This window comes from Euleptes europaea, chromosome 11 (genome assembly GCF_029931775.1).
Source record: "Euleptes europaea isolate rEulEur1 chromosome 11, rEulEur1.hap1, whole genome shotgun sequence".
Taxonomy (NCBI): domain Eukaryota; kingdom Metazoa; phylum Chordata; class Lepidosauria; order Squamata; family Sphaerodactylidae; genus Euleptes; species Euleptes europaea.
Genome location: NC_079322.1, coordinates 68,022,647 through 68,037,250, shown reverse-complemented (window position 1 = coordinate 68,037,250; position 14,604 = coordinate 68,022,647). Strand labels below are relative to the sequence as shown.

General features: G+C 42.8%; 1 protein-coding gene across 1 annotated transcript in view; it reads right to left on the bottom strand.

Moving 5' to 3' along the window:
• Positions 1–14,604, bottom strand: part of NCAPG2 (non-SMC condensin II complex subunit G2) — a 44,590-nt gene that overhangs the window by 182 nt on the left and 29,804 nt on the right. The window contains exons 14-27 of the mRNA XM_056857124.1: positions 13,993–14,215; positions 11,960–12,063; positions 11,019–11,192; positions 8,767–8,837; positions 8,444–8,597; positions 8,140–8,313; positions 7,650–7,766; positions 6,391–6,534; positions 5,220–5,319; positions 4,633–4,820; positions 3,525–3,671; positions 2,972–3,075; positions 2,015–2,112; positions 1,210–1,312 (exon numbers count right to left, since the gene is read on the bottom strand). Of these exons, the coding sequence (XP_056713102.1) occupies positions 1,210–1,312; positions 2,015–2,112; positions 2,972–3,075; positions 3,525–3,671; positions 4,633–4,820; positions 5,220–5,319; positions 6,391–6,534; positions 7,650–7,766; positions 8,140–8,313; positions 8,444–8,597; positions 8,767–8,837; positions 11,019–11,192; positions 11,960–12,063; positions 13,993–14,215 (1,901 nt within the window). The remainder of the gene's footprint in view (positions 1–1,209; positions 1,313–2,014; positions 2,113–2,971; positions 3,076–3,524; positions 3,672–4,632; positions 4,821–5,219; positions 5,320–6,390; positions 6,535–7,649; positions 7,767–8,139; positions 8,314–8,443; positions 8,598–8,766; positions 8,838–11,018; positions 11,193–11,959; positions 12,064–13,992; positions 14,216–14,604) is intronic.

Below are 14,604 nucleotides of genomic sequence, written 5' to 3'. Positions count from 1 at the left end.
GAATGCACTATGGCATTTCCAATACTCTTATGCAAAGGGCTTGATGTCAAATTAATTTTATACCATTAGCAAGGTTTTTCACTTGATGTTTATTTATGCTCATCTTCCCTTCTGAAGGTTCCACGCGGCATAGTGATTTTCTCATGCAACAAGAGCAGGAAACCACTAGGTAAGAGGCGATTGTACCTCTCAGCTAATGAAGCCTGCCTGGAAGAATATAGGGCAAGGAACATAGTATCCGCAGCCCCCCATGCTGCCCAGTACCCTTTTATCTTTCCTTTTTTGCGCACACGGGGACATCCAGAGATTGCCCTTGAGTGAGCCCTACCTGACCTTGAGTCTATTTTAGAAACTTGGGATAGCTTTACAATGAGAAAAACTTGGACAAACTGATCAACTTTTTTTACCTAGTTCTGAAGATTAAGTTCATCCGTTGTTTATTACCATCAAGAGAGACGGGAACAGCCGTAGTTTGTGAATGGCATTATTTGGTGTATTCTTGAATACCAAGTGATTGGTACATTCATTGATTTTTGCTCAGTCATACGCATTTGACCTAATGCTCTTTTCTGAAGCTCTTGTCTTTTTTTTTTATTGGCTAAGAAAAATCCCCGCATTTGATTGAATGTCAGTTATATGTACGACTGAAAAATGCATTAAAAAGCAGCTCTGTCATACACCCAATCCATCTATCACAGTACAGATTGTTTAATACTTGGATGTGAAACTCTTTGACTGTTACAGGAAAATACACTTGAAGATGGGCTCAAGATCCCATGGATGCATTTTACTAGCTGGGGAGGGGGGCTCTTTCTGCTGGCAGGAGGCGCCTCCCCCTGTTGAGTAGGACTTTTCAGGGCCTCTTGTATCAGGGAAAGGCACTTTTCGTCAGAGGAAAGCATCTACTAGCTCAGTGGTTCCCAAAGTGGGGAGTACCAACCCCTGGGGGGTATTACTTAGGGGGGCACTAAGAGGCAAGGGGGCAGCGGGGGGGGCGCGCTAGAGGTGGGCCCCTTCAACTGTGTTGTTGGATAGGGTAGGGGGCACTGGGGCTGCGTTTGTGGAACCAAGGGGACAGTGGCTCGAAAAGTTTTGGAAGCACTATACTAGCTGAGCAGATCCAAGGGACCCAGCCCTGTTATTCTAGCCAGCACAGATTCTCAATGCAGAACTATTTCAAAGAAACAGAACTCCCTTCCCAAATTTTACCGTTTTGTGCTGCTAGCATCTTCCTTAGTAATCTCGCTGTACATTGTGAGCTTCCTCTGAAGGGCAGATGCAGTCTCTTTGATATAAGAAGGCTTATGTTTACCTGTTCAAAAACATGAGCATATTGAAGACTTATTTAGCTTAATTTAAAAACAGAAACCGGTCTGTATGTTGCCAAAATTAACATTACACATTATAAGTAATGTTTTTGCTCAGAATTAAAAGGGTTCCCCACCACCTGCAAATACTTGGTAAATAATTTTTTTTGGGGGGGAAACAGTGTTAGCCGTTGAAGTTTAAAACATGACCAAGTATTTTGGCAAAGAAAAGTCAACTGCTCTGGAAAAAAAAAATTGGCAGCATGTTTCACTCAGGACATATTTTTTACAACCAATGCTAATGACAGATTCTTGACATAACAGAAGGAAATACCACACTGTGCAAATTTGATAGAGAACACTTCTGAAAACAACATTTGTGCTAAAGCAAAGACCAACACTTTTGACTCTGATCTTGAGCACATGAAGCTGTCTTGTACTGGGAAAACCAGTCCTCTGCCTAGCCCATTCCCTCAGGTAGAGGCTCATGCAGAAGCATCTTTCTCAGCCTTCCCACTAAGACCCTTCTAACTAAAGATATCAGGATAAAACCAGGCAGTTTCTGCATGCAGAGCACGTGCTCCATCCCTGAGTGATGCCCGCTCCAAGATGCAGGCTAAATTTATTCAGACGCCTTTGACAAAGCTTTTTGAAAGCCCAAACATCAGAATTCGGGCACTTTCCGTGGGTTAATTTTTTTTACTCACCTTTAATTAAAGCAACAATATACACAGCTGATGTAATGCTATGAATTCCTTCAATTTCATCATTCACAATGCTTTCCATTAGCTCGTTTAAAAAAGATCTAAGAAAGAACAAAACATGCACCAAATATTCAAGACTCGGCTGAGCTACCCAAACAGGAATTCAATAAGAGGCGCTTTCAGAGTTCTTACGTTTAATAGCCATTTGCAGAAACATTCATATGTTCAAGATTCAGCACTACCCTGGGCCCTTCTCTCCTCGACACCCTCCTCACAGCCACTTTTCCTGTTTGTATTTATTCAATTCTAAATGAATGATAAAGATCCAGGGAGAACAGCCCATTCCTGAACTTTCAGCGGCTGGGGACAGCATGGGCGCAGCGCCTCCAAGGCTGTTTCACAGCCGCTGCAAGGTTAAAAAAAGCCCTTTAAAGGCTTTTTAAAAATGGGGCTTTTTGCCCCATAAAGAACAGCGATGCTGCACCTTCTAAAAAGCAGTCGCAGCAACACCATTCTCCACACTGGCATTCCGGGCCGAACGGGGACAGGAAGCTGCCTACAGAGTTGGTTTTTATATGTCGACTTGCTCTACCACTTAAGGAAGACTCAAACCGGCTTACAATCACCTTCCCCTCCCTTCCCGACAACAGACACCTTGTGAGGTAGGTGGGGCTGAGACAGCTGTCACTAGCCCAAGGTCACCCAGCTGGCTTCGATCTTAGGAGTGGGGTTCTTCAGATCAGAGTCCACCGCTCCAAACCACCGCTCTTAACCACTACACCACACTGGCTCTCCTACATGGGTAGGGCAAAGAGCCCATTCCCTAGGAGAAGATATCCAGGGCATATCGGTTTCTTCCCCACATACACAGAAGGGCTGTGGGGGTGGGGCAGATAGCATTTAAAGTGAGCCATGTTGTTAGAACTGTTTTTCATATACATTGGGTGGGGAGGAGCTTACCTGACCACATTTGCCGACTTAAGCACTATTCCCATTAGAGTGAATGAAAGTGGGGGAAGCTCTGAAAAAGTCTTAGGCGTCGTTAGCTCTTCTGGACTGGATGCCTAAATACAGAAAGTCTCAGATTCAAAATATGGTAATAACAAAGGCAAAACCAAAAGTCAATAAACTACATGTAGAAGAATCTTAAGGTTCTTTTCTTTAACGTCCGTGGAATAGCCAACACCTTTAAAAAAAATTAAAAGCGCAACTTGCAATCATTCGCTTCAGGGCTGCAATATGTACAGCCTAAAAGATCACAACCAATATAAAGCTGAAGCAGTGAAGGAACACTCAGCTGCGATGGCCAAAACACCTTTTGTGCCATTTGTGAGTTCTATAGCAAGGCCAGATTAATTCCTGCTCCCCTCATTCACGCCACTGAAAGAGCAATGCTCTGCGTGTAACAAACATCCAGCCGCCCCTTCTCTCCCACGCCCATGCACCTGACACCTCCCCGGCCCTGCATGCATGCGGAGACCCCATGTCAAGACAGTAAAATAAAATACTGTACCTTTTGCTGCAACGTATAACCTATCTCAACGACAACTGCGGCTAACAGGGAAGAAAGGACTCCGTGGTAAATGACTGGACAAATCACAGCACAGCCCTGGACCATGGGGATGAATTCGCCAAGGGGTTCCTGAACAGTGCGAATTAACTAGAGGAAGCAAAAGTAAAATTTGTGAACTCTTTAGGAATTTTAAAAACTTTTGAAAATTTTCCTCCTTTTTAAACTGTGGCATCACTTCTATAAGTGCCTTTTACCAGCTTTAACTGGTTAGCCGGCTGCGGCCTTTCCTGGGCAAAAAAGATCAGGCCATTCTCCTGCATGCCCTGGTTACATCTAGATTAGATTACCGCAATACACTCTCTGTGGGGCTGCCCTTCAGTTGGTACAAAATGCTGCAGCCAGGTTGTTGACTGGAGTGGGTTGTAGGGACCGTATCCCTCCAGTCTTGGCCCATCTATAGTGTCTCCCAATTTGTTTCTGGCCAAAATTCAAGGTGCTGAAGGACCACCTACTCCTTCATGAACCCACCGGACTACCATGGTAATCAGGTCTTGTAGGTTATATGGGCTGTGTGACCCTGGTCTTGGTATTTTCTTTCCTGACGTTTCGCCAGCAGCTGTGGCAGGCATCTTCAGAGGAGTAACACTGAAGTCAGAGGAGTAACACTGAAGTCAGCCCGGATAACCTACAAGAACTGATGAACTCTGACAGTGAAAGCCTTCGACAATACTATGGTAATCTTTGGAGGCCCAGCTTCTGAGATTAGGTTGGTGGCAACCCAGGAGAGGGCCTTCTTGTTCATGCCACCAGGGAGATTCCCAGGGAGATTTGTCTGTCCCCTTCTGTTGCCATCTTCTGCCAGTGGGTGAAGACTTTTCTGTTTCACTTGGCATTCCCTCAGTGACCCTCCTTCCTGACCACTCAATTGTTGTTATGTCTTTGTACATATTTTAGCTCTCTTTTTATTTGTTTTAATGATAGGAGGGGTTGATTTTAATGTGATTTTATCACATACGTTTTAATTTGTTAGCCTCCTTAGTGGCCCTTGTGGAAGAAAGGCAGGATATAAATTTTGTCAAGCGAATAAAATAATTAATACAACCAGTACCTGAATGCCTTCTTCCCGCCGATTTCTGAGCCTGATTGCCAAACATTCTAGAATTCTCTGGAACATCTTCTGCATGTTGTCGAGCAGCTCAGCCACAGGCCCGGTGCTATCTAGGTGATGGGCTAAAGAAGCTTCAACCATCTCTTTCAGAATGAAAAGTAATATTGGGACGAAGACGCAGCCTCTATCTAGACAAACAAAAAAACGAATTAAGAATTAGAATAGAGAAAGACAGCCCAGCTGGATCCGACGAATTCTCCTATTTCTCACTGTGGCCAACAAACAGGGCACAGAAGCCAAAGCCCTCCCCTGATGTTGCCTTCTAGCAGTGATGGTCAGAGGTTTACTGCCTCCGTATATGGAGGTTTCCTTCAGTCATCTTGGCTAGTAAACACGGAAGGACCTCCTCCAATCATCCATGCTCTCGTGGCCATCACTACGTCCCCTGGTAGTGAATTCAACAATTTAAAGAAAAAGTAAAGTACTTCCTTTTCCTGTCCTGAATATATTGCTCATCAGCTTCACTGGGTGCCTCAGTTATATTATCATGGGAGAGGGAGAACATTCTCTCCTGAACGTTCACCTACCTCTGCATGTAATCACAAGCGCCATGTTCAGAAGGTGTACTTGAAACTCCAAATCTCCAAGACCAACAGCTATTAAGTCCTTGCATACTGTCAGGTACATCTACATGTAAAGAAATAAATATTACCACATGTTAGGGTTTATGCATGAACACTTCATATTAAGATACTTCTAGCACACACCCAATCAGGATTGAACTGTTTCCTAATTATTTATTGTATTATTTTCAGATTATCTGTTTTATTACTTTATGATCTGTTAAAGAAACTGAAGAATTCTAAGTAAGATACCAGACAAAGTTTGTATTAGTTTTTCAACAACTGCAGTTAACCATTTTTACTAGATCTTTAAAAAAGAAAAGAAAAAACCCTTCATGATGAATTTAGCACAGAGGAACTGACCATCAAAACACAAAGGAGGAAAATAATGTGGATGTAAATAAACCCTGGTGTTCAGTTCAGGCATCGTAAACCATGGTTAAGGAAGCTTAAGTAGAGTGGTACTGCAGTCAAAAGCTCTGCTCACGACCTGGGTTCGATCCCGTTGGAGGTCGGTTTCAGGCAGCCGGCTCAAGGTTGACTCAGCCTTCCATCCTTCCGAGGGCAGTAAACTGAGTATCTAGCTTGCTGGGAGGTAAAGTGTAGATGGCTGGGGAAGGCAATGGTAAACCATCCCGTAAACATAATCTGCCTAGTAAATATCAGGATGTGATGCCACCCCATGGGTCAGGAATTACCCAGTGCTTGCACAGGGGATTACCTTTACCTTTTAAAGGAAGCTTAAAAAGTGGCTTTGCAAAATCTGCCAGGAAAGTAGATTCAGGCTTGAAATGAGGTGGTAAGCCAAGGTCTAAATTTTTGTCTAAATTGGCAATCCATAGTTACAGACATTGCTTCATCTCTGGAGGCTGCCGCACCAAACAAAAAGGAGTGCTGAGCGGATGAGAAATAACAAAAAGACTAGCAGCTGCACATTATGGACTGCCCGTACATTTAGGAACTAAAATCATGGTTTCGGTTGTAAACTATCATAGCACAATTCATGGCTTGGTATTATGTTTGAATTGAGCTAATATGGGATCTATACAATAGCTTTAATGTGACAAGTGGTAGAGCAGATCATTGTAAAACACACACACACACACACACACACACACACACACACACACATTACTTGAATGACCAGCTGTGCAGTTTCACTGGACTGATCCAAGTTGCTTTCCTGTGCTTCTGTAAAAAAAGCAGGCAGAACTGTATTCTCTATCCAAGCCCCAGTTTCCTCAAGATCTGAAAGGTAATCCTGTCCTTCAGAGGCAAACTGTAACACACACACAACAAATGATTATGCATAGTTTGAGGCAGTTTAAATGAACAGTAATTCTGGGCCATGGCTCAGTGGTAGAGCATCTATTTGGCATGCAGAAGGGCCCAGGGTCAATCCCCGGCGTCTCCAGTTTAAAGGGACCAGGCAAATAGGGGATGTGAAAGACCCCAGCCTGAGACCCTGGAGAGCTGCTGACGGTCTGAGTAGACAGTGCTGACTTTGATGGACCGAGGGTTTGAGGCGGCTTCATGTGTTCAAGAACCACATCCACCTGCATGAATTCGTCTAGAATCTGAGGTCAGCTAGTGGGACTCTAATGAGAGAACAGTAATTATGGACGGAGAGGCTAGCAGGGCCTGGGAAAGGGCTTTTTAGTGGTTTGATGCTTTCGTATTAGTGCTGTTGTTATTGTATTCATTTATAGTTCACTTTTCTCACTGGGACCTGAGGCGAACTACAAGTATGAGAAAAACTTTTCAATCAGCCAGTAAGCTAAACGCAACAATACGACAACACCAGTCGCTCAGCCGATTATATATAACATTTGACTCTAATGTGTGTGTGTGTGTGTTAAGTGCTGTCAAGTCGTTTCCGACTCATGCCGACCCTATGAATGAAAGTCCTCCAAAATGTCCTATCTTTGACAGCCTTGCTCAGATCTTGCAAATTGAAGGCTGTGGCTTCCTTGATTGAGTTAGTACATCTCTTGTTGAGTCTTCCTCTTTTCCTGCTGCCCTCAACTTTTCCTAGCATGGTTGTCTTCTCCAGTGACTCTTGTCTTCTCATAATGTGGCCAAAATACGATAGCCTCAGTTTAGTCATTTTAGCTTCTAGGGTCAGTTCAGGCTTGATTTGATCTATAACCCACCGATTTGTTTTTTTGACTCTAATACCTAACAGCCAAATACATATTATGGAGTCAGAGTTGGAAGAAGAGAAGGCAGTGGCCATCTGGAGAACAAGGAAAGTGGGGAGAATGGTATTTCCCCTTCCTGGCAAGTCCTTGTGAGCCCCCCTCCTGAATCCATCTATTTGCAAGCTGCCTTGGATATTGACAGTGGTATATACAGCTCAAAAAACAAAAGAAAAACCTCTTGAAAGGACTGTACCTTGTACTGAAGATGAATACTTAATCGGCAATACAGACTGAAGGCTCTCAGAGCAGTTGCTTGATGAAAGCTAGGCAATCTTGCATCAGTTCCTCTAATAATGGAGTCTAGAATGACCTGAAAAAAAGTATCGGACAAATACAACTATGAAGAGAATAGCTTGTGCATTCTGAGTTTAGTTTACATGAAAGCGGCACATCAATTATCTTCCCTTTTAAAAATTCCGCTCATGTATCTCTCCTGCCCGCAATCTAGGACCTCTCTCCTAAGCTAAGCTATGGACATTTGATGCACCCAAAGCATTTAGCAGATACTCAGAGGAACCTTACGCGCATAACTTGAAGTAAGCACTATTGAAACCAATAGGACTCACTTCTAGATAAATATGGATAGCGCTACATTTTAAGAAGACACATCGAGAGATACAACATGGTCTCAGCCATCTAGACCCAAAATGGCCATTCCTTGCTCTGCTTAATGAGCCGCTTACCTTTGCCGCTTGAAGAACTTCCAAAAGTTGACTCACTTTCTCTTTGGGGAGTGAGAGAAGACACTCTCGATTCATGTGGTGAGTCAGTAAATACTCTGTATAATCAAGTGCCAATTCTGGTTTTGATTCACGCGTTTCTTGGATACGCACTCGCCGCCTAGAAGACCCATTACTCTAGGCAAGGGTAGAAAAGTCCCTTCATTATTAACAAGTACAAAGATGCCAAGCAAATGTTAAATAAGACAATCAACTGGAAAAAAATTGCATGAACAAACACGTCTGAAAGATCTATTTTATAGCTTACCTCTCTCGGGCTTGGCTCAGCACTTAACCAATCATGAATTAACTCAAGAATGTGTCCGACTTTTCCCCAACGACACAGGCAGTCTATTAGGGTAGAGTATTTCTCATCAGTAGCGCCGTTTGCCAGACTCCTCAGTTTAGAGATCACACCGCAGCTAGAAAGAACGCAGAACTGACATAGCAGACACTGAAGAACATGAAATCTCAACGACTACAGAACTTTTCAATACCCTTACAGAATACTGAATATCCTTATCAGAATCAAAACTTTTCGGTACATAATTGGCAGAAGTTTCAATCTACAACTTTTAAACTAAGCCATACCTGAATGCCGGAATAGCAGCAGGTGGCATGAAAGATGCCAGGATAAGCAGTGGAGAGATACAACGATCATCCTAGGAACAAACAAAATGACAAACAAAATGTCACAAGCAATTAATAATGTCTTATTAAAAAGTCCCCTGTGCAAGCACCTGACCCATGGGGTGATGTCACATCCCAATGTTTACTAGGCAGACTTTGTTTATGGGATGGTTTGCCATTGCCTTCTCCAGTCATCTACACTTTACCCCCAGCAAGCTGAGTACTCATTTTACCAGCCTCGGAAGGATGGAAGGCTGAATCAACCATGAGCCGCCTATCTGAAACTGACTTCTGTAGGGATCGAACTCAGGTCATGAGCGGAGCTTGAACTGCAGTACTGCAGCTTACCACTCTGCGCCATGGGACCCTTACAATGCCTTACTGAAGAAATCTATTTCAAGAAAGAGTATTGTATGTTTCAAGCAAATCCCCTTTCATTTTCAAAGGGCGAAAAATCGCCTGTTAATTAAAAGCACAGCAATACAAAGTAATGTCATGATCTGGGTCAACCTTATTGGTTGCTGCTCTTGTGTAGCCCTCTAAGTCCCATCAGCTTGGGCTGCCTTGGCTACAGTACAAAGCTAAACAGCATAAACAATAAAATGACAAAGTGTAAGAAAAAAAAATAGACGCTATATGGGAAATTCAATCTGGTTGAACATCTTCACAACTTAAGAAAGGCCTTGCAAGGTGTTTTTATAACTTTTGAAGAGTTCTGAGAATATTCACTCATTCAGCTCTATAAGTGAGAACAGAGTAATTTGGGGTACATTTAGAGGCACTTATGCTGAGAGAGCAAATGCCCTAAAGAAAGCTAGAGCAAAGGCTGTGGTTGGCATCCTCCATGGGAGAATATGAGAACAAGGAAGGTTGAGTTTCCATGCAACAGTGTCAACATTTTACATGACTCTGGCTCAGGTCAGAAAATCCTTCAAACCAGGGTATAAGAATTGAAAGCAAGCCATAGGTTTCGATAGTATCTCCTGTGTTCTCCCCATGGGACTTCACTTTCATGTTTCTGAAACCGTAATTTGCAGCAAAGTCCAACTATTAGAGTTGAGACCCCCTTCAAACTGATCTTTCTATTTCTCACAGGGGGGAAACTACAATGTTTAGGAGGATCATCTGAACAGAGCATTTATATGGTCTATTATTGGTCTGCAGCTATGCAACAATATAACTGGGAGCGGCTGTGGCTCAGCAGTAGAGCATCTGCTTGGCATGCAGAAAGTTCCAGGTTCAATCCCTGGCATCTCCAGATCAGGCAGTAGGTGATGTGAAAGACCTCAGCCTGAGACCTCTGGAGAGTTGCTACCGGACTGAGTAGACAATGCTGACCTTGATGGACCAATGGTCTGATTCAGTAGAAGGCAGCTTCATGTATGTGTTCAACTGTGATATGAGGCAACGTTCTTGCACTTCAAAGAGAAGTCACCTTTTTGCTTATTCCAGCTACTGACTACCCCTCTCCCAAATTCTCAGTTCTTCTATTGAAACTATGGAGCATGTCTCATTTTATTGTAGAAGATATAGGCAATTAAGGACCCCACTGGTTAATCCGTTAATTCTTGATACAGACATGCCTGTAGCTGATGTGTGTGTTAAGTGCCATCAAGTCGCTTCCGACTCATGGCGACCCTATGAATCAATGTCCTCCAAAATGTCCTATCTTTGACAGCCTTGCTCAGATCTTGCAAATTGAGGGCTGTGGCTACCTTTATTGAGTTAATCCATCTCTTGTTGGGTCTTCCTCTTTTCCTGCTGCCCTCAACTTTTCCTAGCATGACTGTCTTTTCTAGTGACTCTTGTCTTCTCATAATATGACCAAAATACGATAGCCTCAGTTTAGTCATAATAAGCTACAATTTCTGCTAGGTGGTTGTGATCCAGCTATCGCAGTTCCAGTAGTGAAATTTATTCGGATTTATGTGAATCTAAGAGACATGCAGAGAATCTAAAGAACATATATCTGAACAAATAGATTATATAAAATAATTAAAAAGGAAAAAATTCCACTTATCAGTTCAGTGGGGTTAGCTCACAGCCTATTGGATAGGAGTTATACCATTAGAGAGAATTTCCCAGTTCTTACTATACTCACTCCTTTCCTCGGCCTTAACCCATGCCTATTTATGGATGACCAAGAACATAAAACTTACTAAAGAAATGTTACAATATAAGTGTATATCTTAAGCTTAATTGAAAGGATTTACCTTAAATATTTTAAAATATTCTCCAAGCATAGAAGCAAATTTTCTGACTATATGATTTTTGGCTCCTTCATTGCGATCAAGTGATTTACAAATGCTTCTCCAGAGAATTACAACCACCTCGAGTAAGCCTCCCATGGAAGGTATGTCATCGATCGACAGCACATTATTTGGCATCTGAAATGTAAATATTTGAGGATCAGTATGCAGTTTTGGTTTAATAATGTATCTCATATTAGGCTCATAGAAATGGACATCCAAGCCAAAGTACCAAGCATATAGTTTAGTTTCAGCTTTGTGTACGAGTCATCAGAACTCAGAGACTAGAACCACTTCAGACAGCGGAAGTACCAGGAATCCCACACAAGACATGACACTCCTGCCTCAGGACTGTGTGACCAGACTAGAGGTGTCAATTTTGAAACCATGGGAGGAAAAAACATGGGGTGGGGGTAACACACATACACAGAGAATATATGCAGTTGCTTTCCTATCAAACCTAAACCTTCAAGAATGCGGTCTTAATGACCGCTGTGCATAGAGCAAATATTCTATAGCAATAAGAACGAATGCTTGTTTCATGAGAATTGAGACTCAGCATATTTTCAGAGGGGTATGGTCCTAATCCCAGAGATAGATTTTTTTTTTTTAAAGGGCAGTAAATACACTTCGACGTTTAAAACGACTGCAAAATTTCAACACCATCCATTAGAGCGATGCCGAGATTATTTGACACTGAATGGCTGGTCTTCAAAGCACTTCTAAACTTAACCATAATTTATCAAGAGTCTGAAAGGGAGAGGAAACAAAAGAACATTTTGGAGAAACTGAGAAGTGAACGAATGCCTACTGTAATTTGTCCCAAAGAGGGGGGGAAATATGCCACGCTGGCTCCACAAAACGAATCAGCATTTTTACATTGGGTAGTTTACTTGCATTCTTACACTTGCGTTCTCTTTTTCACTGTCTTCATCCCCGCTGTCACAGGCCTTTAATCTTTCCTGGATGCAGGCATTGACACAACTCTGAACGGTGAGCATCAATTTAGCTAAAAATAGGGTATAAGTACAAAAGATTATCTGAATGCGTTAAGTAGTGGACAACAGAGCTATCAATTTATAATAATTATATCAGATTATATAAATTATATCAGTTTCAGATACTGAATCATTAAAATAAATTTTATATTTAAGGCCATCCATTTAAATAGTAAGAGAGGGGGGGAATCAGAATATGCTGTTTAGAAATTCATGCTTTATTCCTTGTTTTGTGATTTTGAAATTATTTGTAAATTGCCTTAAGCAAGTCCGTAGAATGATGGCATATATACATGTGAACATTTTTTAAAAGAAATTATGCAGATGAGGCCAATGTTAAAACCCTGTATTACTCTATGGCCATTTAAAAATTAAAAGATAACTGTCATTTATACATGTCCATGGGGTTGGACTAGATGGCCTGTATGGCCCCTTCCAACTCTATGATTCTATCTTGCAGACCAGGAACCCAACTGCATAAGGTAGCATTTCTTCCTGTTGGCACAGAATTCTCCAGAAGGCATTATTTATTGTGTAGGCATTTGCTATCAAGTTAGCAAACAGCTTTTTGCTAACTGTTTACTCTATAGAGAACTCGGCAAAAGCAAAACTGAGTATACCGATAGACTTGAGAGACAGGTCTTAAATATCCTTCATTCACACAGGATCCAGTAATTATTGACTCAGTGGCAAGGTTTTTTTTTCTGCTCGTAGATAGAGAACGCGATTGTTACTCTGCACCATATAACTGTGAAGTCAGGATTGAATAACCAAGTAACCAATGTAGTGGGATTTGCATGTTCTTATAAAGATGATTTTATAGAAACTTTTATCGTATCATATCTGCATGCCCTTATACCATTGTTTTACTGTAAACTTCACTGTACAATTTCCTTTTTAATGCCAATAAAGGCTTCCGTATTCATATCCTTCATTCTTAAACATATTTCAACAGGAAGCAGACTGTCCAAAGACAGATACAGAAACTTTTCCAGATGGTCTAACACTGCAAAGATTCAGTGGCTCAAGGAAGACCTGAAATTACTGAATGAAGTCCAGCACAGGGCACACTGTTTCCACCACCCTGGAACAAAATGCCTCTGCATTCAATCTTGTAGAAAAAGCATCCCAGAATCTTCATTTTACATGGAACTGTCTAGCCATTGAAGCACTGCACAGACTTCACCATCTGCATGGCTGGCTTCCAACGCTCACCCCAATTTTGCCCCAAGGGAAAGAGGGACCTGCTTTTCCTGGTGACATTTCCTACCCACCCAGCTGTATGCTACAGTCCCAAACTAGGAGTCCTGGAAGAACAAACTCACACATGGCAAGGTTTTATAGCTCTCATGGCTAAGAACTAAAACAACTTGAGAAAAGAAAAGGGAAACAACAGCTCTTTGTGGTGAATGCAGCAGTCTTTGAGACATCTGGCACATTGTGAACAAGAATTAAGTAAGAAGGAGGAGAAGGATAATTGGTTTTTATATGCCGACTTTCTGTACCACTTAACGCAGAATCAAACCGGCTTACAAACACCTTTCCTTCCCCTCCCCACAACAGACACCCTATGAGGCAGGTGGGACTGAGAGAGCTGTGACTAGCCCAAGGTCACCCAGCTGGCTTCATGTGTACGAGTGGGGAAACAAATCCAGTTCACCAGATTAGCCTCCACTGCTCATGTGGAGGAGAGGGGAATCAAACCTGGTTCTCCAGATCAGAGTCCACCACTTCAAACCACCGCTGTTAACCACTACACCACGCTGGCTCTCAGCTGGAGATAGCCTATGGCAAGATCCCACTGAAGTTTTTACTGGGATCAGCTGTACAGGGACGAAGCTTTTAGGAGCTCTGCCTGTAGCAGCATAACAATATATTAAAACGAACAATACGAAAGAAAAGCAGGTTAATAAAATGAGCAGGTTGCTTCAAAACTTTACCTATGTTGGCTGGGCTCGTGTACTCGTGGGCATACTGATAGAACTTCCTCGCTGCTGCTGGATTCATTTGGATCAGTGTGACACAACGTTCACACCACACCTCTTCGGGTTGATCGACAGGCAAGAAAGAACTGAACAGAAGACTGACCAGGCGCCGCGACACAGGTCGTGAATCAATCTCAAGGCGAGTCAAGAGATGCTCTATGGGACAGATCTTCCAAAACTGATGGGGGGGGGGGAGATATAAAAACAAGTTATCCTGTCTACATTTTACAGCTATCCGTGCAATCCAGCGTGCTGTAGTGGCTAAGAGCGGTGGTTTGGAGCGGTGGACTCTGATCTGGAGAACCGGGTTTGATTCCCCACTCCTCCACATGAGCGGCGGAAGCTAATCTGGTGATCCGGGTTGGTTTCCTCACTCCTCCACATGCAGCCAGCTGGGTGACCATGGGCTAGTCACAGTTCTCTCCGAACTCTCTCAGCCCCACCTACCTCACAGGGCAGTTCACCAGATTAGTGTCCACCGCTTGTGTGGAGGAGTGGGGAATCAAACCCGGTTCTCCAGATCAGAGTCCACCGCTCTTAACCACTACACCACGCTGGCTGAGGGGG